Source organism: Pelophylax lessonae (genome assembly GCF_965119305.1).
Source record: "Pelophylax lessonae genome assembly, chromosome: 5".
NCBI lineage: Eukaryota > Metazoa > Chordata > Amphibia > Anura > Ranidae > Pelophylax > Pelophylax lessonae.
Genome location: NC_138772.1, coordinates 398,165,972 through 398,192,170, shown reverse-complemented (window position 1 = coordinate 398,192,170; position 26,199 = coordinate 398,165,972). Strand labels below are relative to the sequence as shown.

At 50.0% G+C, this 26,199-nt stretch overlaps 1 protein-coding gene across 2 annotated transcripts in view; it reads left to right on the top strand.

Moving 5' to 3' along the window:
* ROCK1 (Rho associated coiled-coil containing protein kinase 1) overlaps nt 1-26,199 on the top strand; it is a 321,787-nt gene that overhangs the window by 160,073 nt on the left and 135,515 nt on the right. For both annotated transcript variants that reach the window (XR_014225300.1, XM_082258424.1), the window contains exon 5: nt 7,883-8,058. Coding sequence is in view for 1 of the 2 variants with exons in the window: in XM_082258424.1 (XP_082114550.1) it covers nt 7,883-8,058 (176 nt within the window). In the remaining variant the exon portion in view is untranslated. The remainder of the gene's footprint in view (nt 1-7,882; nt 8,059-26,199) is intronic.

Here is a 26,199-nt window from a genome sequence, read left to right as displayed (position 1 = left end):
ACTTCCTGTCCTGTTAAAAGGGTGAGGGAAAGAATGTATACCAAAGGGTTTTAAGTACCTAAGTGATTGTACATCCCTTGTGAATTGGTCGGAGAACTACTTTTTTACAACTGAGGGACAAGGGGAAAGGTGGGGCCTTTTAACAGTTGTGAACTGATTGTTTCCTGTAGGGTAGGGCCTCTTATCTCTCACGTGTTTGCCATCCTGGAAGGTTCGTAGAAACACCGTTACTGGTAGGTCTAACAGATGTTTTTCTCTTACGTCCTCTGACAGTCGCTGCCCACTCATACAGTCTTCACTACTGGGTATTTGGTCTTATCCACAGGAGTAAGCTAGGCAGAAGATTTTGTTAGAAACATTCACAAAAACTTTGCATAGACACACCTATAGGGGGCTGTCCCTCTGGTCCAATACCCCCCTGCTAGCAGCATTCCCAATTCAGTTTGTCTTTTGCCTAGTTAGGAGTAGGCAGGCTTCCCTTGGCTGGGGCTGCAGTCTCAGCCTTTTCTTCGGTTTCTTAATTTTTATTTCTGCTAAGTGATTTTTCTTTACACTGATAGTTTTTTATATGTTCCTGCGCTTAGTCAGACTTAGGAAGAATACAGCGTTTGCCGAGCTGGGAATCGCACTGGTTGTACTAGAGCCTTACGGAATCCCAGCCTGCCATCGAGCGTTAGCACGCTATGTGTACGCCCAGGCCTCGCAAACAACCTGTCCCTGTCCTCAGGGACAAAGCCTGCGGAGTGGCTACTTCGCTAGGATGTCTCAACTGCGGTACGCCGTGTGTTGCTAGCGTCCTGTTCGGCTGACGGCACCCCCACCCAGAGTTTTCGCTGGGGGGGGGGGATGGGGTGCCGTCCATGAGTACCATGTTACCCCTCTGTCTATGGCATTTTCTGTCGGGGGTGTATGTGGGGCCTCTGTTATGGGGATGGCAGTCTATTTTGGAGTCTGTGATATCCCCCTCATTTCTGTATGTACGGAACGTCTGTATGGTTCCAGTGTGTCCCTCATGGTCCCTGCGGGGGCGCTATAGCGGTCCTGCCACAGTGTGGGGGGTTTGCGGGGGTCCCTGTTTACCTTGTGTGTGCTTATGCAACGTTTGGGGGTTCAGACATGATTGTGGGGGCCGCAGCGGTGTAAAATGGGGGGGGGGGGCGCAATTTCGGGTGTGGGCAGGCTGTTTGGCCTCGTGCAAGGGCAGCAGCCTTTTTCTCTGTACTGCATTGGCACCCTTTCGGGCACCATCTTTAGTGTGGGCAATGTGTTTTTCCCATGTGCTTGGCGGCCATTTTCTCGGAGCCTCCCCCATAGAATTACATTGGCAACCATTTTCTTGTGGCTCAGACCTATGTTCGGCCTCCTAGTGGCGTGACATCACTTCCTTTCTTAAGGCACTCAGATCGAGCTGGCAGCGTGGTATTGTATAGATACATTTCTGGGGGGCTTTTCTGCTATTTTTGCGGGTTATATCTCTGCTGGCAGTATATCCTTCAGTGCTTAGTAGCACAGGCTAGTCACTCATTGCGGTGGGAACCGCCGCTATCGCCGATTTTAAAGGGCCAGCGCCATAATAATTCTAAGTGTGTTTTATGGAGTCCCAGGATAGCAAATTCCCCCCAGCTCTGGTGGAGGGTTCAGGTACTCCTGAATCCTCTGCAATAGTCTCACTTACTGCTGCACTTGCGACTTTAGCGTCCAAAGTGGATCTGTTGATGTCTGAGTGGGCTTCTAAGGGGTGGGGGGACGTCTGCGCTGTTTTCCCGAACCTTGGCTGGCCAAGATTCAGGACAGATGGGTTCAGGAACTCATTCGGTCAGGGTACAAGATCGTATTTCGATCACGCCCAGCAGACAAGATTCTCCCTCCAAATCTTCATTTGACCCCAGATCCTTTCCAAGATCTCCCAACAGGCGGTTCAGGATCTCCTCGCCCAGGGGGTGATCGTCCTTGTGCCACATCGGGACAAGTTTTGGGGTTTTTACTCAAATCTGTTCACGTGCCTAGAAAGGAGGGCAAGGTCCATCCAATTCTGGACTTAAAGTTTTTGAACCGCTTCGTGCGGGTTCAAAAGTTCTGCATGGAATCCCTCCCATCGGTGGTGGCCTCCCTGAGCCCGGGAGATTTCCTGGCATCCATCGACCTCAAGGATGCGTATTTACACATCCCCATTTACAAAGGTCATCAGAGGTACCTCCGGTTCGCAATCGCGGAGGAGCACTATCAGTTTGTGGTGTTACCTTTCGGTCTCGCTTCGGCTCCAAGGGTGTTTACCAAAGTGCTGACTCCTATCCTTGCCCTGTTGTGGGCGCAGGGGATTGCAATCCTTGGGTATCTGGACGATCTCCTGTTAAGGTCGAGTTCCAGTGCCAATCGAGTTCCAGTGCTCTAGGACTTTGGGTGGACCATCAATTTTCAGAATTCGACATTGTCTCCTTCTGTTCGCCTCCCTTACCTATGGATGGTTCTCCGCCCAAGCAAAAGTCTTCCTGCCGGAGGACTAACTCCGGTCTTTACAGAACGAGGTCAGGTCCCTCAGGGACAACGAATCCTCATCGCTCAGGACCTGCATGCGGTCCCTGGGATTGATGGTGTCAGCTTTCGAGGCGATACCATTTGCACAATTCCACACACGATCTCTGCAAGCGGAGATTCTGGCCAGGAAGGACAGGCATCCTCATTCCTTGGAAAGGAGGATATCTTTGAGCCACCAGGTCAGAGTGGATCTTCTGTGGTGGCTCCAGGCTCTGACGGAAGGGAAATCCTTCTGGCCGTTGTTATGGACGGTGGTCACCATGGACGCCAGCCTGTCGGGCTGGGGTGGCGTTCTGCCCAAGGCACTTGGTTGGAGGAGGAATCCTCTCTACTGATAAATGTCTTGGAACTGAGAGCGATCAGACTATGTTTTCTCCGTTGGTCGGATCATCTTCAGGGCTGCCCTGTGCGTGTGCAGACGGACAATGCAACTGTGGTGGCTTACATAAATCACGGAGGGGGCACCAGGAGTGCCGGTGCGGCCCAGGAAGTGGCCAAAATTCTGTCTTGGGCCGAGACGCAGGTCTCGGGGATTTCGGCAGTTTACATTCCAGGTGTCGAACTGGCAGGCCGACTATCTGAGCCGTCAGACCCTGGACCAGGGGGAATGGTCCCTACACCCGGAGGTGTTTCAGATGCTGTGTGCGCAATGGGTATCCCTGGATGTGGATCTGTTCTCGTCTAAACAACAAGGTGGGAAGGTTCGTGGCAAGAACACGCGACCCTCTGGCAGATGCCTCGGATGCATTGGTAGTGCCTTGGTATCGGTATCGCCTGATTTATGCCTTACCCCCGATTCAGTTGTTGTTCAGGTCCCTTCGCAGGTTGATCTCGGAACCGAAGTTGGTGATTCTAGTGGCCCCAGACTGGCCGCGCCGGTCTTTGTACGCGGACATCATGCAACTGGTCATCGAGCTTCCCTGGCGGCTGCCGTTGCGAGACGATCTGCTGTCTCAGGGGCCGATCTTCTATCCTGCTTTACAGTCGCTGGCTTTAACGGTGTGGCTGTTGAAAGTCAGGTCTTGAGAGATCGGGGGTCTCTCGTCGGCGGTCATTCCTACCCTACTCAAGGCTAGGAAGGCCTCGTCCGGTAAGATTTATTATCGTACCCGGAAGGCTTATTTCGCCTGGTGTGAATCGCAGGGTTTCCATCCTTGCTCCTTTTCGGTGGCGAGGGTGTTAGCCTTCTTGCAATCTGGTGTGGACCAGCGTCTTGAGCTGACCACTATTAAGGGATAGTTGTCTGCGCTGGCAATTCTTTCCCAGCGCCCTTTGGCGTCCAATTCCTTGATCCGCACCTTTATTCAACGGGGGGTCATCTGGCTCTCCCTAGGAGGGCGCCCTTGCCTCCTAGGGACCTGAATTTGGTTCTATCCGTTTTGCAACTGTCTCCATTTGAGACCATCAGGGAGATTCCTCTGCCTGCGCTGTCACTAAAAGTCCCCTTTCTGTTGGCGATCACATCTGCTCGCAGAGTGTCGGAGTTGGCAGCCCCGTCTTGCCGCTCCCCCTACGTGGTTGTTCATAGGGATAAGGTGGTCTTGCGACCTCGCCAATCTTTCTTTCCAAAGGTGGTGTCCGATTTTCATCTTAACGAGAACATTGTCTTGCCTTCGCTGTGTGCGAATCCCAAACATCCTAAGGAGTTTGCTTTGCATTCCTTGGATGTAGTCCGGGCGATCAGGGTGTACCTGTCTACCGAATCCTTCAGAAAGTCAGATTCTTTTTGTCCTTCCTGAGGGACCGCGGAAGGGTATGGCTGCGTCTGCGGCAACCATTTCTAAATGGATCAGACAGACGATTGTACAGGCTTATTCGCTTAGGGAACGGGTTCCGCCCTCTCCTGTCACGGCGCACTCTACGAGGGCGGTGAGTGCTTCTTGGGCCTTCCGCCATCAGGCGTCGGTGTCCCAGGTGTGCAAAGCGGCGACCTGGTCGTCCGTGCACACCTTTACAAGATTTTACAAACTTGATGTTTTGGCATCGGCAGATGCCTCCTTTGGCCGCAAAGTTCTGAGTGCGGCAGTGCCTAAGGCGAGACATGGCGGTTTTTAGCCTGTCCCCTCCTGTTGGGGTTTTTTTCCCCCCTGGTTATTTTGCTTTTCTGGGTTTGTTCGCTCCTGTTGAGCTTTCCTGTTACCCAGTGTTTCACCTTTCTGGTTCAGATAAGGTTCTTTTCTCTGACCTGGGTGCTGCATTGCCTTTTGAGACGGTTACGTTTCCCACTCCTCACATCTACACTGCTTTGGGACATCCCAGTAGTGAAGACCGTATGAGTGGGCAGCGACTGTCAGAGGACGTAAGAGAAAATAGGACTTTTTGTAAGAAGAACTTACCGTAAAATTATTTTCTCTTAGTCCTCTGACAGTCGACGCCCCCGCCCCTCTTTTGGGGTTCATGGACTATCTACTGCTTGCTACCAAACTGAATTGGGAATGCTGCTAGCAGGGGGTATTGGACCAGAGGGACAGCCCCGTATAGGTGTGTCTATGCAAAGTTTTTGTGAATGTTTCTAACAAAATCTTCTGCCTAGCTTACTCCTGTGGATAAGACCAATACCCAGTAGTGAAGACTGTATGAGTGGGCGGCGACTGTCAGAGGACTCGGAGAAAAGAATTTTACGGTAAGTTCTTAAAAAAAATCTATTTTTTACATGTAGGAGAGGAATGCCAAAATTTGGTTAGACTGCATCTAATTGCTGGAGAGAGCCAGAGCAGTGCAGATGAACCAATAGGGTTGTAATGGGGAGGGGCCTGAAGGGCTAAGTTTTTTTCTTATTATGATAGCCCTGCATTTAGCAGTGGGGGGAGGGGGGGCACTGAAAGCTACCAAATTTGATCTCCTCTTGGTGCCTGGAAGTCTGTGGTTGAAAAAAAAAAGTAAAATAGCGCAAGGGACATTACTTATGATCAATACTAAGTGTCCCTTGTGCTGCTTTCCCCTTTTAGTAGAAATCCTGCTCTTCTGATTCCACCCCCGCCCCTATAATCATCCAGTGTGACGGGGTCTAATGGAGATATCGGAGCTGTGACAAGCACTCAAGACTATGCCCGCCCTTTAGTCTCCGCTCCTCCATTCGTAGAGGCTGACCTTCAGCTGATCTATTAATAGTTGATGATTAAAAGGTCCGTCCCCCCCAATCATCCCATATTCAAAGCTCATGTTTCATTCAAAGAACCTTTAATTTGGCTTCTATGAAAGGAGTAGCTGGACAGAAAGAGAGAAGGTAGTCGGGCACTCTAGATGAGTGCCGGTTACAGCTCCACCTGGTGCATTACCATAGCTACACTGAAAGATTATGGCATTGGGGGTAGAATCAGAGGAAGGTAAAGACAGCAGCACAAGGGACATGTGTCATCAATCATAAGTAATATCCGTTCTGATTTTTCTTTTTTTGTTTTTTGTTTTCTTTTTTTTTTTTTTTTTTAAATAAACTTGGCCTTGAACTTTATACCTGTCAGTGGCTTTGTTTTTTTTGTTAGGGTGATAGTCATTTAGAGCCGGTTCACACTGAGGCGACACGACTTCAAGTTGCGTGCACCGCGACTTGCAGGGACTTCACATAATGGAAGTTTATGCAAGTCGCTCCAAGGTCGCCCCAAAGTAGTACAGGAACCTTTTTCTAAGTCGGCGCGACTTGTGTCGCTCCTATTAGAACGGGTCCTGTACTACTCAATGGACCGCGACTTGTCAGGCGACTTGACAAGTCGCGGCAGTGTGAATGGGCTCTTGAGGCCTCATTCACACCATGTTGCAGAGATGTTTGTTTTTCAGCGCGTGTTCTGCAAGAGCACAAAAAACAATTGTTCTCTATGTGCCCTGTTCACAACACAACAAAGAAATCTGACGTGTATGCAGTTTTCTGCATTGGGGGAAAAAAAAACTGACGTGACATCAACAAGTGCAGCAAAACACACTGAAACGCACACGAAAACTGATGTGAAACTTATGTAAAATCTGCACGCTTGCCCATCAGTTTTCATGTGGATATGGCGTGAACGAGCCCTTAATTTGCAGGCTAAAAATTTACCAATTAAAAGCTGCCCTAAACTGAAATTTAAAAAACATTGCTGGCAGGCAGGTTTTTACATACAGTAGAGAAGCTGTATATTTCTTCTCTGAAAAAAAGTCTTACCTGCCTGCCAGCAATGTTTTTTTTTTGTAAATATACACGGAGCCAGCCAGGTCTGCAGGGTGCCAGGATGAATAAACTCCAGTGTACATGTACATCACCTGCGCTTTGGATAGTCTCCATAATGTGCCAATTAAAAACCTTTTGGTACAAGCAGACGAGCTAGTGACTTAATGTTCTGAAGTGAGAGAGTCAACACAGCAGGCTGCTAGCATTTTCTGGAGAGTAACAAGAGGTCAGCAATGTAGACTCCATGTTCATTTATAATATTTCGGAAGGACATATTTACACGGTACAGTTGTATGGTACATGCATCTACATTCTCCCTCTGAAATGTATAGGGAAGCTTGGTTTCTTTTGATTGCTTTACCTTGGTTAGCGGAATTTATTGTAAGGTAAACATTTCATTACCTTTTATGTATGTGAGCCTTTTACTTGAGCAGCTTTTAGCGCTATAACTCATTGAACATGGCTTTAAGGGGCTGTTAACCTTTGCTGCATATATAAACCTTTCGTTTTATGTACCCCAGCTATTTTTACGCTTAAGCTTAGTACACACGGGCCGAATGCCGGGCAAAATCAACCGGCTGACATTCGGCCTGTGTGTATTGCAGCCGGTCTGTCAGAAGCCAGCTGTGCATGCTGGAAAACCAGCAGCCGGCTGGCTCCTGATCATTGGCATTCATTGGCTGAGAGCGCTCACCGAAGTGTTCTGCAGGGTGTGTGGGGGTGGGGGCTATTTCCCCTGACAGAACACAATATTTCTAACATCGAATTGTTAGAACAGCGGCTCCAACTGGGTTGAATTGTAATAAACTAATAGTATGTACTAGGCTTGAGTCTGAACTGGACTTTATTTCACAATTATCTACTGCTGCGTTGTGGTTCCACGTACATTTTGCAAGAAACTACAAAAAGGCCGTAGATTTGTCTCTAATGACATGGTATAAAATCGTTTTGCAAATCATTAATCCTGGTAACCTGGTTAAAGCTTTTTCTGCATGTGAATCGGGGATCACAAATACAGTACAGATGAATTTATTGGCACAAACAATTATTTATTTTTTTTAAACATGGTTTTAGTTTTCCCATCTTTGTTTTCTGTAAATTATCTAGTTTTAAAGAGGTACGCTATCTTACTATCAGGACATGCTTTTCAATAGTTGCCTTCAAACTGAGACAATTTTTTTTTTTTTTTTTTTTTTATATATGCAGCTGTTCTATGCCTTTCAAGATGATCGCTATCTGTATATGGTGATGGAGTACATGCCTGGGGGAGATCTTGTAAATTTAATGAGCAACTATGATGTTCCAGAGAAATGGGCACGGTTCTACACAGCTGAAGTAGTTTTATCATTAGATGCCATTCACTCAATGGGTTTCATTCACAGGTAGGCAATAAAATTAACTATTATGGATTTCATTTTGTAAAGCTTTGCGCAAATTGTTGGCACTATATAAATCAATGATAATGAGCAACTTCATTGGTGTCCCCAGAACAGTAAGTGATTATAACATTAAACCTGACAGGGATTCTAATTTTCCCAGTTTCAGCCAAAATAATTTTTTTTTAGGTATAGAAACACTTTAAAAATTTTAAGTTGAATTCCAGCCAAAAATAAGATAAAAATACATAGCCCATTAGAAGATTAAATACCAAAGCTAGCTTTTCCTGCAATAGTCGCCTTCAATCTCAGCGGTACTTTTTTTTTTGTCTGATCGCCAGCACAATTTAACCCTCTTCCTCTGAGCCCTGGTCATCCTTTTTAGTACCTCTCTGGTCCTCGACCATTGCCTATCTGCGATTCAGAAGTTATGGGCCTGATAAAGGAGCATAGGAAGCCATAGGATTTGGAGGCTGTTGTACTAGGTTGCTTAGCCATTTCAGAACCAGACACCATATAGAAGTAAGCCTTATTTGAACAATTTGCTACCTTCTTTTCTCTTTTGTTCATTGACGGACACAGCCCCCCATAAATCATAACTACTGGGTTATATTGCCTCCTCCTGGGTTATATTGCCTCCTCCAGGAGTAGGACTAGGCAGAACAAAAAACACCTGGCTACGCCCATGGGCTGTCCTCGGCTTGGTATATAACCCCCCTCTCTGCTCTGGGTAATCCGTTTTAATCTGTCTAGTCAGCAGTAAGGACTTAGGCTCCCGACTGAGATCTCTGGTCATAGCAATTTTTTTTTCTCCTTTCCTAAATCTTTTTTTTTTTTCTCTGGAGATCTACAATCAACTGCCTGGCTGGGCGACGGGCTGGATAATCTAGATCCAGTGGTCCCCCCAGCCAAGCCAACGAGCGCTTGCAGACCGCAGCTTCATGCTAGGTTGGCAGCGACATAGCCTCATGTACAGAGGCTGGCCCGTGAGTTAAATGTCTTGCAGGGTCGCATATGACTGAATCGCAGCGGTCCCTTGGCCGACAGCTCCCCTACTAAGGTGGCGAGGATTTTTGTCTGGAGCATTACCCACACCATGGAAGGGTAAGTACAGTCCTCACCCCACCCCCCCCCCCCCGGCGTTTTTTTGGGCTTGATCCGGGTAACCTCCAGGGACGGTCAGCCTTCAGGAAGGGGGTCCCCTTGCAGAGGATGCAGCGTTGCAGACGGGAACAGGGAATATCCTGGCAGCATGCTGTAGCTGATGGTGGCCATTTTCCCTTAGTCTGGCTGGTCTCTGGGTGGTGGCCATATTTGTGTGGCTCGATGTCACGGGGGCCATTTTCCCTTAGTCCTTGAGACACTGGAGATGACCGAAGCCTTGTGGGGATGCTGAAGCTCCTCCTCTTCCTCAGTTTCCTCTTCCTGTGCCCGGGACATATGATGAACAGGGTTGGCGTCCGTGGTGATGCTGTGTCCGAATTCTCGGCGCTCCTCCGATGGGTAGGGTGAGTCCTTGGGGTTCCTTGTCGTCTATCCCTGCTGATAGGTACCCTGAGCCTTGGGCGGATCCTTTAGTGGTGCCATAAGATAATTTTTGTACTGCAAGGTCTTCCTTTCCTTATGGAGCCTCAGGGTCACATCTCCCCCACTGACCCCCCTCATGGAGGTGGCAGGTCCCTCAGAACCCCAGCTTCCCATGGTTGCTCTGACTGTGGTCCTGCAGTCCTTAGTGTCCCAGGTGGAAGTGGCGTGTGGGCAAAGGCCCAGGAGGAAATGTCCGCCTGCCTTTCCCTGGTCAGTCTGTCTCATCTGATTCTGAGCCTGATGCCAGGGGGGCCTAATATCTCACCCCCAGATCCATCCAATTGTGAGGATGATTCCTCCATGGTCGCAGCAGTGAATTAAAAAGCGCTGGTAGATGCACTCATCACTGCAGTACGTGAGACTTTAAAAATTGGGGATGCGGCTAATGTAGCCACGGATGTGGCTGTGTTGTTTGGAATGCATAAGTCACCTCGCACTCCAAAGGTGTTTCCTTTATGTGCCTTATTTTGACAGGTTTTCCTGTAAGGAATGGGAACAACCAAAATTACCTTTTTGTGGTCCCTAAACGTTTTGCTGTACATTACCCTTTTGAGGAGTCACTTTTAAAAAAAAAAGTGGACTAGTCCACCAGTGGTGGACCCTCCTGTTTACTAGTTTAACAAAGCTACCATGATCCCATTAGAGGAATCCCTGATTAATGACCCGGCTGACAGGAAAGCGGAGGCTGTGGCACGCAGCATGTTTACTATGGCTGGTTGAACATTGCGGCCAGTCTTTGCCTTAGCCCAGGTGTCTCAGACCCTAAATGACTGGGCCAAGCTTTTCCGCCAGAGCCTGGGGGGTGAGCAGGTGCCCGCTGATTATGTTGGTTTGGCGGACCAGTTGGTCCATGGGCTGCAGTTTATTTGTGATGCAGCTTTGGATACAGCTCCTGTGCTGTCCAAACTTTGTTTCAGCGGTGGTGATTAGGGGCCTGCTGTGGCTTAAGAATTGGCCCACAGATCAAGCCTCTAAGAAAGCTCTCATTGATCCCTCCCAGAAGCACAAAATAATTTTCTATGTGCTGAGAAGGCGGGCCCCCATATCTGCGATGAGGCTCCTTCCCTTTCTTGAATTATGGCAGGAAGGTACTCGCCCCCCCCCCCCCGTGATACCCTTAATTATGTCATCCAGGGTAGCCCCAAACAGGCGATCACCTTTGAAATAGATCTTTCAAATCTTCCCCGGGAGGTTCCAAGCGTCATTGGTTTGGTAAGCTTTAGAGCTAGCTTCTCTGGACCCACAGACCCCTTCATGAAGGTCTGCCCTCACCCATTATTGGGGTGGGGGGATATCTTACTGGTTTCCGCCCTCATGTACCTCCTTCATTAGCGTCAAGGAGATCCACAAAATTATTCTTTTGGGGGTACCCAGAAAGGGGAACTAAGCTCGTCCTTTTCAGGTTTTTTAGGTCCCAAATCTTCTTTCATTCCTGCAAAGGTTCAGATGATGTCTGAACTACCTAAGGTTCCCCCCTATCCCTGTTCAGGGAATTGATTTACCTAGGTCTGTTTCTAGGGGGGTCCTTCCTCTGGATACACTTCAGAAACCACAGGCTGTGATTCACCGGTTGCTGTCACACAGATAGTTCTCTCTCCCAATTTTGCATACAGATTCTATGTCTGGTGGTATCCACCTTCAAGACAGTTCTGGTTGCACAGTCCTACATGTAGCTCCTTTAGCAGGTTCGGTTCCACAGTAGGATACTGAGGTTTGTGGCAAGATCACCGGTTCCTCTTGCCGACACCACAGGCGTCCAAGGGCCACGATAGGGCCAGTATCATCCTTGGCTCAGGCTTCTAACACAATTCCTGCGAGGAATCAAGGGTGCGAGTATCTTCCAATCAGTCTGGTGGCCATAAACGTCCCTTGGGGCCTTTCTGTCAGAGAAGACCAGTTGTCCCAAGGGCTGATCTACCATCCTGCTTTACAGTCGCTGGTTTTAATGGCTTAGCTATTGAAAGCCAGGTACTGAGGGATAGAGGTCTGTCTGGATCAATGATCCCTACTATGGTGAAGGCGAGGAAGTTGTCTTCCAGCAAGATATACCATAATACATGGAAAGCGCACATTTCTTGGTGTAAGTCGATTCTTTTCTGTGGCTCAGATCTTAACCTTTCTTCAACAGGGCGTTGATCAGAAGTTGGCCTTGAGTACCATCAACGTCCAGGTGTCTGCCCTGGCGATATTCTTTCAGTGACCCCTAGCCATGCACTCTTTAGTTCGTACCTTTGTTCAGGGGGTTTGACTTGTGGCTGCACCTGTACGGTCTCTTTTGCTGCCATGGGATTTAAATTTAGTACTTTTGGTTCTCCAGAAACCTCCATTTGAGAATATTCAGATGATTCCATTGCTTATATTATCCAGAAGGTAACCACCTTGATGCCTAGAACCTCAGCCCGAAGGGTATCGGGATTGGCGGCATCCTGTCGCAGTCCCTATTTGCTTTACATACCTTTGATGTGGTTCATGCGATTCAGGTGTATCTGGCAGCTACTGAGTCCTTTCGGAGGTCAGATTCACTTTTTGTGGTTACGGACGGACCAAGAAAACAGCTGGCCGCTTCTTCGGCTACCATATCCAGATGGTTTAGACCAGGGGTGGGGAACCTTTTTTCTGCCAAGGGCCATTTGAGTATTTATAAAATCCTTCATGGGCCGTAAGAAATTATCAACTTAAAAATGTGCCTGTTATATTTGGTCAAACATTTAATTAACTCACCCCTAAAGTGATGGCTGCAGCTGCTTCTGTTTGGTGAGGTGTGTGATGTTAGCTGGTATTGATGATGTTGCTACTTGCAACTGGTTTTCCAGGTTTGTGTCGGTCAGTCTGGAACGCAGTCGACTCTTTGTGGTGGTAAGTTTTGAAAAGAACTGCTGATGGGTACTGCTGGTTGGTACTGCTGGTAGGTACAGTTGGCTGGCACTGCTGGCTTGTACTGTGGGTACTGCTGGCTTGTACTGTGCTGTGGGTACTGCTGGCTGGTACTGCTCTGGGTACTGCTGGCTGATACTGCTGTGGGTTCTACTGACTCAGGCTGGTACTGCTGTGGGTACTGCTGGCTCAGGCTGGTTCTGCTGGCTGGTACTGTGCTGTGGGTACTGTTGGTTCAGGCTGGGACTACTGGCTAGTACTGCTGGCTGGTACTGCTGTGGGTACTGCTGGCTCAGGCAGGTACTGCTGGCTGGTATTGCTGTGGGTACTGCTGGCTCTGGCTGGTACTGTGCTGTAGGTACTGCTGGCTGGTACTGCTGTGGGTACTGCTGACTCTGGCTGGTACTGCTGTGGGTACTGCTGGTTCTGCTGTGGGTATTGCTGGCTTTGGCTTGTACTGCTGGCTCTGGCTAGTACTGCTGTGGGTACTGCTGGTTCTGATGTGGGTACTGCTGGCTCTGGCTGGTACTGCTGTGGGTACTGCTGGCTCTGGCTGGTACCGCTGTGGGTACTGCCAGCTCTGGCTGGTACTGCTGGCTCTGGCTGGTACTGCTGCCTCTGGCTGGTACTGCTGTGTGTGCTGCTGGCGGAAAATGCTGGCTAGGAGAAGTGTAGCGTGCAGCGGCGCTGCACTGGAGGAAGAGGCGATGTCTGTATTGGTCACAGGTGGAGTGCATTTGATATCACTCTGCCTGTGACTCACTCAGACTGTCAGAATGGAGCCGGAACTATACAGGAAGCATCGGCTCCGTTATGACAGATCAGCTGAGACACAGACTCGGCTGCACGGGGGGCCGGACCAGATGACTTCGCGGGCCGCATACGTCCCTCGGGCCGTAGGTTCCCCACCCCTGGTTTAGACAGACAGTGACTCAGGCCTATTCCATTAAAGGTCAGGTTCCACCTTTCCCTATCACGCGCATTCTACTCAGGCGCTGAGTGCTTCTTGGGCCTTCCCTCATCAGGCATCAATATCGCAAGTTTGCAAGGCGGCCACTTGGTCGTTGGTGCATATCTTCACATATTTCTATAAGGCAGATTCTTTGCAGCCAGAAGAAGCATCTGCAGATGCCAAAGTTTTGCAGGCTGCTGTTTAAGAGGGGCTGTTCCCTCTTGAGGGATGTTTTTCTTTAAACTTTTATTTCTCTTACGTCCTCCGACAGTCGCCGCCTCTTCATATTCGTCACAATGGGGTAATTGACCTTTCTCCGTAGGAGTAGCTAGGCAACAGAATATGTCAATATTAAAGCTTTTAACATATCCCACCCCCAGGGGGTGGTCCCCTCAGTCAATACCCTCCTGCTTCCTGTTCCATACCTCAGTTTCATTGACTAGCTGTTAGGAGTTAGCTGGCTGTTTCTGTGCTGGGGCATTTTGTCTCAGCCTTTATCTTCTTTTTGATTTTATTTGAGTTTTTTTCTCTCTTTACTTAGCTGTTACTTTTGTCAGCATTAGTTAGTTCTTCTGATGAAGAGGATCTTGCGGGCTGGGTCTCGGGCTGGCCCCCCTGGTCGCAGGTTGTGGGCCAGTGGCTTCCCAGCCTGCCATCGAGCGTTCAGTCAGGTATTTTTTCCTGGCATTGGTGAACTACCCATCCCTGTTCGCTGCAGGGATGCTGTGGTGAGGTGGCTACCTCACTGGACGCCATGTGGTTTCGCACCGCAGTTCTACTGCATCTTGGCTGTGACTCTCCCTGTCACATGTGCAGTGGCTTGATCGCTTGTGCAGGTTCCCCACGCCATTCAGAAGGTAAGTGTACTCTGTGTGGGGACCTGTCTGTTTGGTGGGTATCAGTCTGGGACTGTGTAACCCTGCATGTCTGTTAACACTGTGGGACTCCCTGTCTGGATGCTGCTGTGGGCTGCAAGGAGGGGGGCTGTGATACACTGTTCTGTGTTACTAACTGTGTGATTTCTCTGTGTGACATGCTATATGTTGTAGGGCATGCTGTGGTACATGTTTGTGCAACATGCGGCGGCCGCTGCTGCGGTCCGCCATTTTAATGCGAACTACAGGCTTATGAGGGCTTCTCCTATACGCTGGGAGCGGCGGTTTTGGCGCCAAACGCCACCATTTTGGCGGCGATCGCTCCGGGCCTCATGTAGCACTGCAATTACCTCCTCCACCGGCGGCCATTTTCTTGTAGCCTTCCATAGGCTTTATAGGAGGGGCTTCTGGTACATCCCTTCCTTTTCCCTGGGCACACCGATCGATACAGCAGCAGCAGTGATCTCTCCAGGTTTTTATCCTCCTTAGTCCTGTGTCCTTGCCTAAGTTTGTAGTTTTCCCTGTGGGGATCGACTTGTGCAGAGGTGTGTGAGCGGTGGGCTGCGCTCGCCGCGCTTTTAAAGGGGCAGTTACCCTTTTTTTTCTCCTACACACTTCTGGGGGCATGGATTCTCAGGAAAGCAAATTTCCTCCCCCTTTACTGGGTGGTCAAGGGGCTACTGCTGTTTCCCCTGAGGGGGGCGATTTGGCCACAGTTGTGGCTAACCTGGCTGCTCAGGTGCAAATGCTTGTGGCTGCTCAATCCACTAAACGGCCCAGAGTTTCAATATCCTCTGATTCAGAGGGCGAAGGTGATGGGGCTGCTATGGCTGGGGTCCCCTTATCGGGGTCCCGTTCGTCCCTGGACTTTGCAGGGTCGGAGGGGGATGCAGAGGTTGAGGGGGTTGATGATTCTCCCCCTGGCTCGTCTGAAGAGCTTGCAATCATGGATGAATTGGTTGCTTCTATCAAACAAACGCTGCATTTACAGGATGAACCGTGTCCACCTGCCGTTCTGGCTTCTTATGGGACACAGCGGAGGCGCAAAACATTGCAGGTTTTTCCTTGTACTGAGGATTTTCAGCGCGCTGTTAGTGAACAATGGCGCAATCTAAAGAAGCCTTTTGCTGTGCCGAGTAGGTTCAAGCTGCGTTATCCCTTCACACCCGCCACTGATGAGCGTTGTTGTGTGTGCCGCCTCCGGTGGATCACGCGGTGGCGGTTTTGAATAAATCTACTGCGATTCCGGCAGAGGATACCCCGGTGTTCCGGGAACCTACAGACAGGAGACTGGAGTCTCTTGCCCGTCATACTTACTCGGTTACCGGTTCCATGCTAAAAGCTATTTTTGCTTCCCTTATGGCAGCTCAGGCTGTCGCGGATTGGACGCAAGTACTCAGGCGCGTCCTGGTGGCTGATTCTGCCCCGCCGACGACTTTGGCTATGGTGGATCAGATCCATCAGGGGGTCATGTATTTGTGTGATGCGGAATTGGATGTAATTCCTTTGGCTGCACGTGTGCACAGCGTGGCGGTGTTGACACGCCGTTTGATTTGGCTAAAATGTTGGTCTGTGGACCAATCGTCTCGCAAGACTTTGGCTAATTTGCCCTATTCGGGATCTCGTCTTTTTGGCGACTCGCTGGATACGCTGATTAAGGGGATCTCTGGGGGTAAGAGCACGCTCTTGCCCCAATCTCACAAGGCTAAGGGCGCTCAAGGTAAGAAGCACGCTTCGTTTAGGCCCCTTCAGGGGTCCTTTCGTGCCTTTCGGTCGCACTATAAGGGCAAACCCTTCAAGGGTCAAGGCTCCCAAAAGAAACCGTGGGCAGGTAAGCAGAAGTCTGGCCAGTCCGGTTCCGCTGCCCATAACAACGCGGCCTGAAGGGACGCCTTCACCCAGTTCTGGGGTGGGGGGACGTTTGCTCGGTTTTCTTCAACCCTGGCTGGCCCGCGTTCGGGACAGGTGGGTTCAGGAGATCGTTCGATCCGGGTACAAGATCGAGTTCCTGTCTCGGCCGGCGAACAGGTTTTTTTCCTCAAACCTTCAACTGTCTCCGGAGCGTTTGCGGGATCTGCACCTGGCGGTGCAGGACCTGCGGGCTCAGGGAGTGGTGGTTCCGGTGCCTCATCGGGACAGATTTCGGGGGTTTTATTCAAATCTGTTCACTGTGCCCAGAAAGGAGGCCAAGGTACGTCCAATTCTGGACTTGAAAGCTCTGAACCGCTTTGTGCGGGTTCGCAAGTTCCGCATGGAATCCCTGCGCTCGGTGGTGGCTGCTCTAGTTCCAGGAGAATTCATGGCCTCCATCGACTTGAAGGATGCGTACCTACACATCCCCATTTTCGAGGGTCACCAAAGGTACCTTCGTTTTGCCATTGTGAAGGATCATTATCAATTCGTGGCGTTACCCTTCGGTCTCGCTTCGGCTCCGCGGGTTTTCATCAAGGTGCTTGCACCGGTTCTGGCCTTACTAAGAGCCCAGGGTATCTCAATCCTGGGGTATCTGGACGACATTCTGGTTCGGTCTGCGACCAGTCAGGGTCTGGGGAAGGACCTGTCCGTCACGATGCAAACTCTGCAGGAGTTTGGTTGGTCGATAAACTTCCCAAAATCGACGCTGTGCCCGTCGGTTCGTCTTCCCTATCTGGGTATGATTCTGGATTTGGTTCAGGCAAGAGTCTTCCTACCGGAAGACAAGCTCAAAACGCTTCAGGACGAAGTCAGATCCCTTCGGGAAATTCCGTGCTCATCCCTTCGGACGGGCATGAGGTGTTTAGGTTTGATGGTCTCGGCTTTTGAGGCGATTCCATTCGCCCAGTTTCACACGAGGGATCTCCAGGCGGAGATCCTGTCCAGGTGGGACGGGCGACCACAATCTCTGGATCTTCAGATATCATTGAGTCCTCGCACGAGAAGCAATCTTCTGTGGTGGCTGCAGTCCCCGGCGGTGTCGGGGGGCAAGTCTTTTCGTCCGCTTTCATGGACGGTGATCACCACGGATGCCAGCCTGTCGGGCTGGGGTGGTGTTCTGGGCGTTCTATCCGCCCAAGGAACTTGGTCGGAGGAAGAATCTTCCCTTCCGATCAACATTCTGGAATTGCGGGCGATAAATCTTTGCCTTCAACGCTGGACGGACAAGCTTCAGGGCTGTCCGGTTCAGGTTCAGACGGACAATGCCACAGCGGTGGCCTACATCAACCACCAAGGGGGCACCAGGAGTGCTCGAGCGGCTCGGGAAGTGGCCGTCATTCTGTCTTGGGCCGAGACGCACGTCCCGGCGATAACGGCAGTTCACATTCCAGGGGTGGACAACTGGCAGGCGGATTATCTGAGCCGCCAGACTCTGGACCAGGGGGAATGGTCGCTCCACCCGGAGGTTTTCCAGATGTTGTGCGCAAAGTGGGGTCTTCCGTATGTGGACCTGTTCGCGTCTCGTCTGAACAACAAGGTGGGAAGGTTCGTGGCAAGGACGCGCGATCCTCGGGCAGACACGTCAGACGCGTTAGTGGCTCAGTGGCATCAGTATCGGCTGGTTTATGCATTCCCACCAATTCAGTTACTGTCCCGGTTCCTTCGCAGGTTGTCCTCGGAACCAAAAACGGTGATTCTGGTGGCGCCAGACTGGCCTCGCCGGTCTTGGTACGCAGACCTCGTGAATCTGGCGGTCGACGCTCCATGGCGTCTGCCTCTTCGGGAAGATCTTCTGTCTCAAGGACCGATATTCCATCCTGCTTTACAGTCGCTGGCTTTGACGGCCTGGCTGTTGAGACCGAGGTCCTGAAGGATAGGGGTCTCTCTCCGGAGGTCATTCATACTTTGATCAATGCTAGAAAGGCCTCTTCGGGGACAATATACTACCGTACTTGGAAGGCCTATTTTGCCTGGTGTGAGACCAGGGGGTATTCCCCTCGCTCATACTCGGTATCGAGAGTGTTGGCCTTCCTTCAAATGGGCGTGGACCAGCGTTTGGCGTTGGCCACGATTAAGGGTCAGATTTCTGCTCTGGCCTTTCTTTTTCAACGCCCTGTGGCGTCTAATTCTCTGGTTGGCACCTTTGTTCAAGGGGTGCGACACCTGGTCCCTCCTAGGAGGGAGCCTTTGCCTCCATGGGACTTGAACCTTGTTCTGTCCGTGTTACAACATGCTCCTTTTGAAAAAATCAGGGAGATCTCGTTGCCTCTGTTGTCCAAGAAGGTCGCTTTTTTGGTGGCGATCACTTCGGCTCGCAGAGTTTCGGAGCTGGCGGCTTTGTCCTGCAGGTCTCCGTATCTGGTACTCCACTTGGATAAGGTGGTCTTGCCACCTAATCCTTCTTTTCTTCCGAAAAGGATTTCGGAATTTCACCTCAATGAGGACATTGTCTTGCCTTCGCTTTGCGCGGAGCCTAAGCATCCGAAGGAGGTGGCCTTACATTCTTTGGATGTTGTTAGGGCGATCAGGGTTTACCTGAATTCGACAAAATCCTTCCGCAAGACGGATTCTCTTTGTCCTTCCTGAGGGACCTCGGAAGGGCATGGCGGCGTCGGCTTCTACCATCGCCAAATGGATCAGACAGACCATTGAGCAGGCATATGCTTTGAAGGGGAAAGTTCCTCCTATGCCTGTGAAGGCGCACTCTACTAGATCTCTGAGTACATCGTGGGCCTGTCATCATCGGGCTTCTGTGGCCCAGGTGTGTAAGGTGGCGACTTGGTCGTCCGTTCACACCTTCTCAAAGTTCTACAAAGTGGATGTTCAGGCATCGGCAGATGCTTCCTTTGGCCGCAAGGTTCTTAGTGCGGCAGTACCTTAAGGTCCCTTGTTTTTGGGCCCTTGGCTGTTTGGGATGTTTTTATCCCTAGGTTATTTGTTTTTCCTGGGTTGTTGCTCCTGTTGAGCAAAGTTTTTTTCATGCTGCCCTGCTGGTTTCCTTCCTTTGGTAAGGTTACTTTCTCTGATGTGGAGACTGCGTTGCCTTAGGCGCGGCTGCGTTTCCCACCCCTCATGTTTGCACTGCTTTGGGATGTCCCCATTGTGACGAATATGAAGAGGCGGCGACTGTCTGAGGACGTAAGAGAAAACGGAATTTTTGTAAAATCTTACCTGTAAAATTCCTTTCTCTGAGTCCTCCGACAGTCGCCGCCCCCGCCCCTCTTTTGGGGTTTGTTAATGTACTTTACTGCTATTCTACTGAAACTGAGGTATGGAACAGGAAGCAGGAGGGTATTGACTGAGGGGACCACCCCCTGGGGGTGGGATATGTTAAAAGCTTTAATATTGACATATTCTGATGCCTAGCTACTCCTACGGAGAAAGGTCAATTACTCCATTGTGACGAATATGAAGAGGCGGCGACTGTCGGAGGACTCAGAGAAAGGAATTTTACAGGTAAGATTTTACAAAAATTCCGTTTTCTCTTTCGTTAATTGACGGACACAGCTCCTGATTCTTCTTAAACATTGTTATACTGCCCCCTACAGGATTAGGACACTAGGCAGGAAACACTTTGACTACACCTACTGGCAAACCCAGGGGGTATACACCCACTCTCCGCTATAGGCAATTAGTTTTTTCTGCCTAATCAGGAGTAAGGAGTTCCTTGCTAGGATCTCTGGCCCTGGCAACTTTTTCTTTTTAAATGTAATTTTTTCCTCTTTTTATTATTTTGTTCCGGTTTGATCTACAATCAAGTGTCAGACTGGGTGACCAACTAGATAATCTAGATCCTTAGGGACCCCCAAGTCCGACCAGTGAGCACGTGCAGATCGCAGCTCCGCGCTAGGTTAGGCGTGACGTAGCCACACTGGAAGGGGGCTGGCCTGCGATTTAAACGTCTCGTAAGGGCGCATATGAACTGGCTTCGGCCTGAGTCGTAGTGTTTTCTCATGGCTGACAGCACCCACATTACGATGGAGCGGTGGTCTGTCTGGAGCGGTGCCAACTCTGTTTCTGGTATGGTAAGTAGCTGTCTCCCCCATCCTGGATGGTTTTGGAGTGGACGTGGGCCCCTCTCTGGACGGTGGGACCCCCAGCCACTCTAAAATTTCGGTGGTCACTGTGGGTCTTTCGGCAACACCCCCCGTGTGAGATTATGAGCTGGCTGTTTTCACATGCCCTTAAGGGAGGGCTGGTTGGAGTTGCTGCTGACAGTTTTTTTCTGGTGCGCAACGGGGGGGGGGGTGGGGGGTGGGGGGGGGTTGAGCAGGGTTCCCTGGGGATTAGTGACTAGGGCAGGGATGTCCTCTGGGCTCCCTGTGGCAGTGGTTGGGCAGGGCGAGTGGATAGTTTAGCATCCACGGGTAGCGCCTCGCACGGCCGGTTCTGGCCAAAAATTTAGGCGGCGGCTTTGTGGCCTACTAATCAGAAACTACGTGAGATCGCCCCTGTGAGGATGGCTTGAGCCACTGCCTCCTGTTTGGGCATCCGCTCTCATCTCCGCTGCCCCTGGGTGGTTGGCTCCGCGGGGGCTCGTGTCCAAGCGGCTGGGTGCCCACAGAAATTTAGGCTGCGGCCTACTAGCCATGTGGCCAAGATATAGAGGCCTGAGGTAAAATTAATTAATTGAAAGTTACCAACATCCGAATTGTATAGCTAAACTGAGGAAAGGAAAACCAAGACCTAAACTCCCCATAAAGATTCATGCGGCCAAGTCGGGCGCCTCCGTTGGGGGGGGTGGCCCCAGTGCGTTTAGCTGAAGCTCCTACTCTTTAGGCATCTGCTGGGCTGGGTTCCGTGCGCTTGCGCTGGTCCTCCACAAAAATTTAGGCCGTGGCCTGCTAGGCCATGTGGTCTGCTTGGTGCCTCCCTTGGTAGGGGGTGGAACTGTGGGGGCGCTTCATTTTTTAATGGCATCCTTGCCTTCATTGTGTGGGACACGCACCCTTTAGTGCTGTGGGACCATCAGGGTACCATGCCTGCACGTCTGCGTCACGGCGGCGGCCTCTTTTACGGGGGCTATTTCCTATTATGCCCTCTAGGGAGAGTTCAGAGGGTGCCCTTCTTTTTTTTTTTTTTTTTCTGGGTCCAGTAGGTGGTCCATTCGTGGGCGTCCACTCTGCGGGATCACAGTTGCCAACCTCCCTTGATCTATTTTCCTGGGTGAGCTTAGTATATAGCGTCCCTACTGGGTTTGCGTCCATACCCCCGTGAGTGTTTAGATAGTTAGGAGGTTTCCTCTGCTCCTCTATCAGCACGTGAAAATGCACTGGTGGATGCACTGTTTGTATCGGTGAGTGACACTTTAGAAAAGGAGGTTGCGGCTGATGCTGCGTCAGAGGCGCTGGTCTCTTTTGGCACCCACAGGCCATCCAAAGCGGCTAGGGTGTTCCCTTTTCCGCTTACTTTTGACAACATTGTCACGAAACAGTGGGGGTTGTCCAAAATGCGGTGGTTCCCAAGCGCTTTTTGCTTGCGGTGTCCTTATGAGAATTGACTGCGTTTAAAAGTAGACGGTTCTACCTGTAGTGGATTTGTCGGTTTCCAGGTTAAATAAAGCTACCTTCATTCCAGTTGAGGAGTCCCTGGCCCTCAACTATCCAGCTGGTAGGAGGTCAGAGGCTCTGGCCTGCCATATGTTCGCAGTGGCTGGTCTTTACTGTTGCCCTGGGGTCGCAAGCTCTGACCGAGTGGGCTAAACGTTTACGCCAGGACTTGGAGGGGAAACCAGTTCCCCGTCTTTGCCGAGCTGGCGGATCAGTTGGTCCAGGGGCTACAGTTTATCTGTGATGCCTGTTGGATGCGGCTCCTTTGATTTCTAGGCTTTCTGTGTCAGCATTTACCCTTCTGTGTATTATCTGGCTGAAATACTGGTCTGCGGACCAGACTTCTAAGAAGGCCTTATCTGGTCCCCCCCATGTAGAGGATTGCCTATTTGGAGCTTCCCTGGATGACATAGTTAAGAGAGTACTACCGAGAGTCCCACCAGCTACCAGGGGCAAAGAGCCCCATCGTAGATTTGGGCTATTCTCCTAGGCTGAGAAGAGGTTTTTTCCATCCCTCAGGGTCTCAAGACAAGGGATCAAAAGTCAGGGCCTCCACCGGAGGTTCCAAAAGGACCTGGTCTGGCAAGCCACGAGTGGGCTCTTCCAGACATGCGGACAGGGCTGCCTCTGCATGAAGGGGTGCCCTTGGGGGACGTCTTTGCTGGTTTACGGAACCATATATCCCTGGTATAGGACACGTGGGTCCACAAAGTTATTCGGTCAGGCTACAAGATCGAGTCCGGTCTCTTTGGAGTAGTGCAAGACTTCAATCAAGGGGTGATTGTTCCGATTTCAGAACGTTTTTAGAGGTTTTTACTCAAACCTCTTTACAGTTCTCAGGAAGGAAGGCAAGGTATGTCCAGTTCTGAACCTCAAGGCTAAAACTGCTGGTGCGAGTACAGAAGTTCCATGTGGCATCCCTATGTTGGGGATTTCTTCTTGCTGCTTTGAACATCAAGGACACCTACCTGTAAATTCTAATATGTGCTGGTCACCAACGCTTCCTCCGTTTTGCCGTGGGTGAGGAGCATGATCAGTTTGCTGGTCATGGACCTTTGGTCTCGCCTCCGCTCCTCGGGTCTTCACAAAAGTATTGGCCCGGATGCTGGCATTGAGTCAGCGGGGGATCGCTGTACTGTTTGTGGGCTTCCGTTAGTATACGGCTTCCTTCAGTCTTGAACATAGATTATATACAGCATGGACATATCCCTCCCGATCATATTACCCAATCAGGTCAGGGGTTGCCTGATTACATTTTCATATGCAGTTGAAATTGTATACAGAAATATTATTAACCTGAACTAATTATCTATCCATTTGGACAGAAACAATGTGAATTCATTAATTTACAATGAGACAGACATGCTTCACAGAATACACATCACACCTTAATACACAGACAATAGGAAGAGACCACCAGTGAATGAATGTCCATTTCTGACATTGAAGTACAATACACATTATCATAAGTGTAAACACAGAACCCATTGTAGATAACAGGTGAGTAAATCAGCATATTCAATGATGTGTGTAAGACAGGTGGTTGAGCTGATATTAGCATCTGCTATGAGTCTTACTGTCTTTCATTCCCAGTGACGGTGAGTACAGTCACACTGGGCGATCATCTTCTGCGAGCGGAGTCTCCGACTGCTCTGATGGACACCTGGAGATTGCTCTGCGAACTCTGGGGGAGTTTGGTTGGATTCTGAACCTTCAGGAGTCTACTTTGGTTCTGCCCATAAAAACTGGGCTATATAGGTCTTACTCTGGACTCGGCCTCAGCCAGAGTGTTTCTTCCTTTGAAAAAACTCCAGACCTTGCAAGAGACAAGTCAGCTTCTGTTGTTTAGCAGACGGTCATCCCTCCGGGCTTGCATGCGGGTGCTGGGCCTGATGGTGTCCACCTTCGAGGCGGTCTGTTTGCACAGTTCCACACAAGATCTCTGCTAAAGAGATTCTGAGAGATTCTGGTAAAATGGGACAATGATCCACGATTCCTAGAGGTGGCTGACTTCATTCTCTGGCACTTCAACAGGCAATATGCTTTCTCCCCCTGTACTGGACTGTTGTCCCCACGTATGGCAGCCTGTCCGGGTGGGGAGGCGTCCTCAGCGCACGTGTGCTCAGGGGGTCTGAGCTCTGTCCAGACTACTGCTTAATGTTCTGTAACTCCAAGCGATCAGCCTATGTCTGGCTCATTGGTCAATTAGTCTTCAGGGGTGTCCGGTACAAATTCATTTAGAGAATGCCACGGCTGTGGTCTGTCAATCACCAGGGGGGCACAAGTAGTGTCCTGGTGGCTTGGTAAGTAGCCGGCGTTCTAAGGTGGGCTGACCGATTCAATCCTGCTCTCTCAAATTTCTGCCACCACTTCTGTGCAGGATTCCGTCCAGACTGATCTCGCCGTTCTTGGTACGCCGATCGGGTACGACTGGTCACCAATGCTCCTTAGGGGCTTCCTCTCAGGGAGGATCGGCTGTCCCATGGACCGATCTTCCATTCTGCTTTTCAGGCGCCGGCTTAGCTGTTGCACGCCAGGTGCTGAAGGATGAAGGCTTGTCTGAGTCGGTGATTCCTACGCTGTTGAAAGGTAGGAAATCCACTTCTAGGAAGATCTGCCATCGTACAGAAGATGTACATTACGTGGTGTGAGTCTCTCTCCTCCACGGTGGATCGGATCTGAACCTTCCTTTTAATGGGGGGTTGAACAGAAATTGGCCATAAGTACCATCAAGGGCTAGGTATTGGCTTTGGCGCCCTTTTTTTTCAACGACCTTTTGGCCTCATACTCACTGGTGCGCACTTTTCTTCATTGTGTCTAATGTTTGGTTCCTTCAGTGCGGGCTCCGTTGCCACCCTGGGATCTTAAATGTGGTACTTTCAGCTCTACAGAAGCCTCCTTTTGAAAATATTTTGGAGGTTTCCCTGCTTGCGCTGCCTCCGAAGGTGGCCTTTTTTGGTGGCTATCACCTCTGCACGCAGAGTGTCAGAGTTGGCGGCGTTATCCTGTCCACCTTATATGATGATTCGCAAGGATAAGGAGGTGCTTTGCCCCTGTCCCTCATTCCTTCCTAAGGTGGTCTCTGACTGTCATTTGAATGCAGACATTGTGTTTCCTTCCCTGTGTCACAGGCTAAACACCTGAAGGAAATTAACTTGCATACCTTGGATGTGGTCCGGGCAATTAGGATGTACCTGGCAGCTATTGAGTCTTTTAAGAAGTCAGAGACTATTTGTGCTCACGGACGGACTTCATGAAGGGTTGTCTGCTTCTTCTGCGACCATTTCCAGATGGATCAGACAGACTCTGGTTCAGGCCTATTGCATCAGAGGTCAGGTTCCTTCTTTCCCTGTCAAGGAGCACTCTACTACTAGGGCGCTTAATGTCTCCTGGACTTTCCGTCATCAAGCGTCAATGATGCAGGTTTGCAAGGCGGCCATCTGGTCGTTGGTGCACACTTTTACAAAAATTTTATAAAGTGGATGTGTTGCTTTCTGCGGATGCTTCTTTTGGCTGCAAGATTTTTCTGGCTGCTGCTTAGAAGACCTGGTCCTCTTTGAGGGTGTATTGTTTTTCTTAGGTGAGCTCCATGTTACCTGGTTTGCTATGGTTAACTTGGGAATTTTTTTCTGCTTTTTTCCCACCCCTCGTGTTTTACACTACTTTGGGACGTGCCAATGATTAAGAAGAATCAGAAGCTGTGTCCATCAATGAACGAAAGAGAATGGCATTTTTGTCTTACTGTAAAATCCATTTCTCTGATGTTCATTGACGGAACACAGTACCAACCCCTCTGTGGAGTTGGCTTTCTTCTGAACAAAAAAAGTTTTGCTTGTAACAAAACTGAGTGTCTGTAGCTGGGAGTGGGTGTATACCCTCTGGGACTGTCCATAGGCGTAGTCAAGCTTTTTCCTGCCTAGTGTCCTACTCCTGTAGGGGGCAGTATAACCCAATGGTTAAGAAGAATTAGGAGCTGTGTCCGTCAATGAACATCAGATAAATGGATTTTACAGTAAGTCAAAAATCCCATTATTTTCAGACAGGGCTCCTGTGACCTGGTTAAGGCTCCTGTGTCCTGGCTAAGGGCTCTCATGTTTAACTTTGGGTTATTTTCCCCACCCCTCATTTTCCTTTTGGCACTGGCTTTTGGACATCCCAGTAGTTATGGAGCACTGTGTCCGTCGATGAGCGAAAAAGAAAAAAAAATGGGATTTTTGTACTTACCGTAAAATAAATTTCTCGTAGTTCAGCTACGGACACAGCACCCACCCCTCTATGGAGATCTGATACTTATAATACTGCTTGCTACTAAACTGATTACCTAGAGCAGAGAGGGGGGTTATAAATGTATACCAAGCTGAGGAGCATGGCATAGCCAGGTGTTTTTTGTTCTACC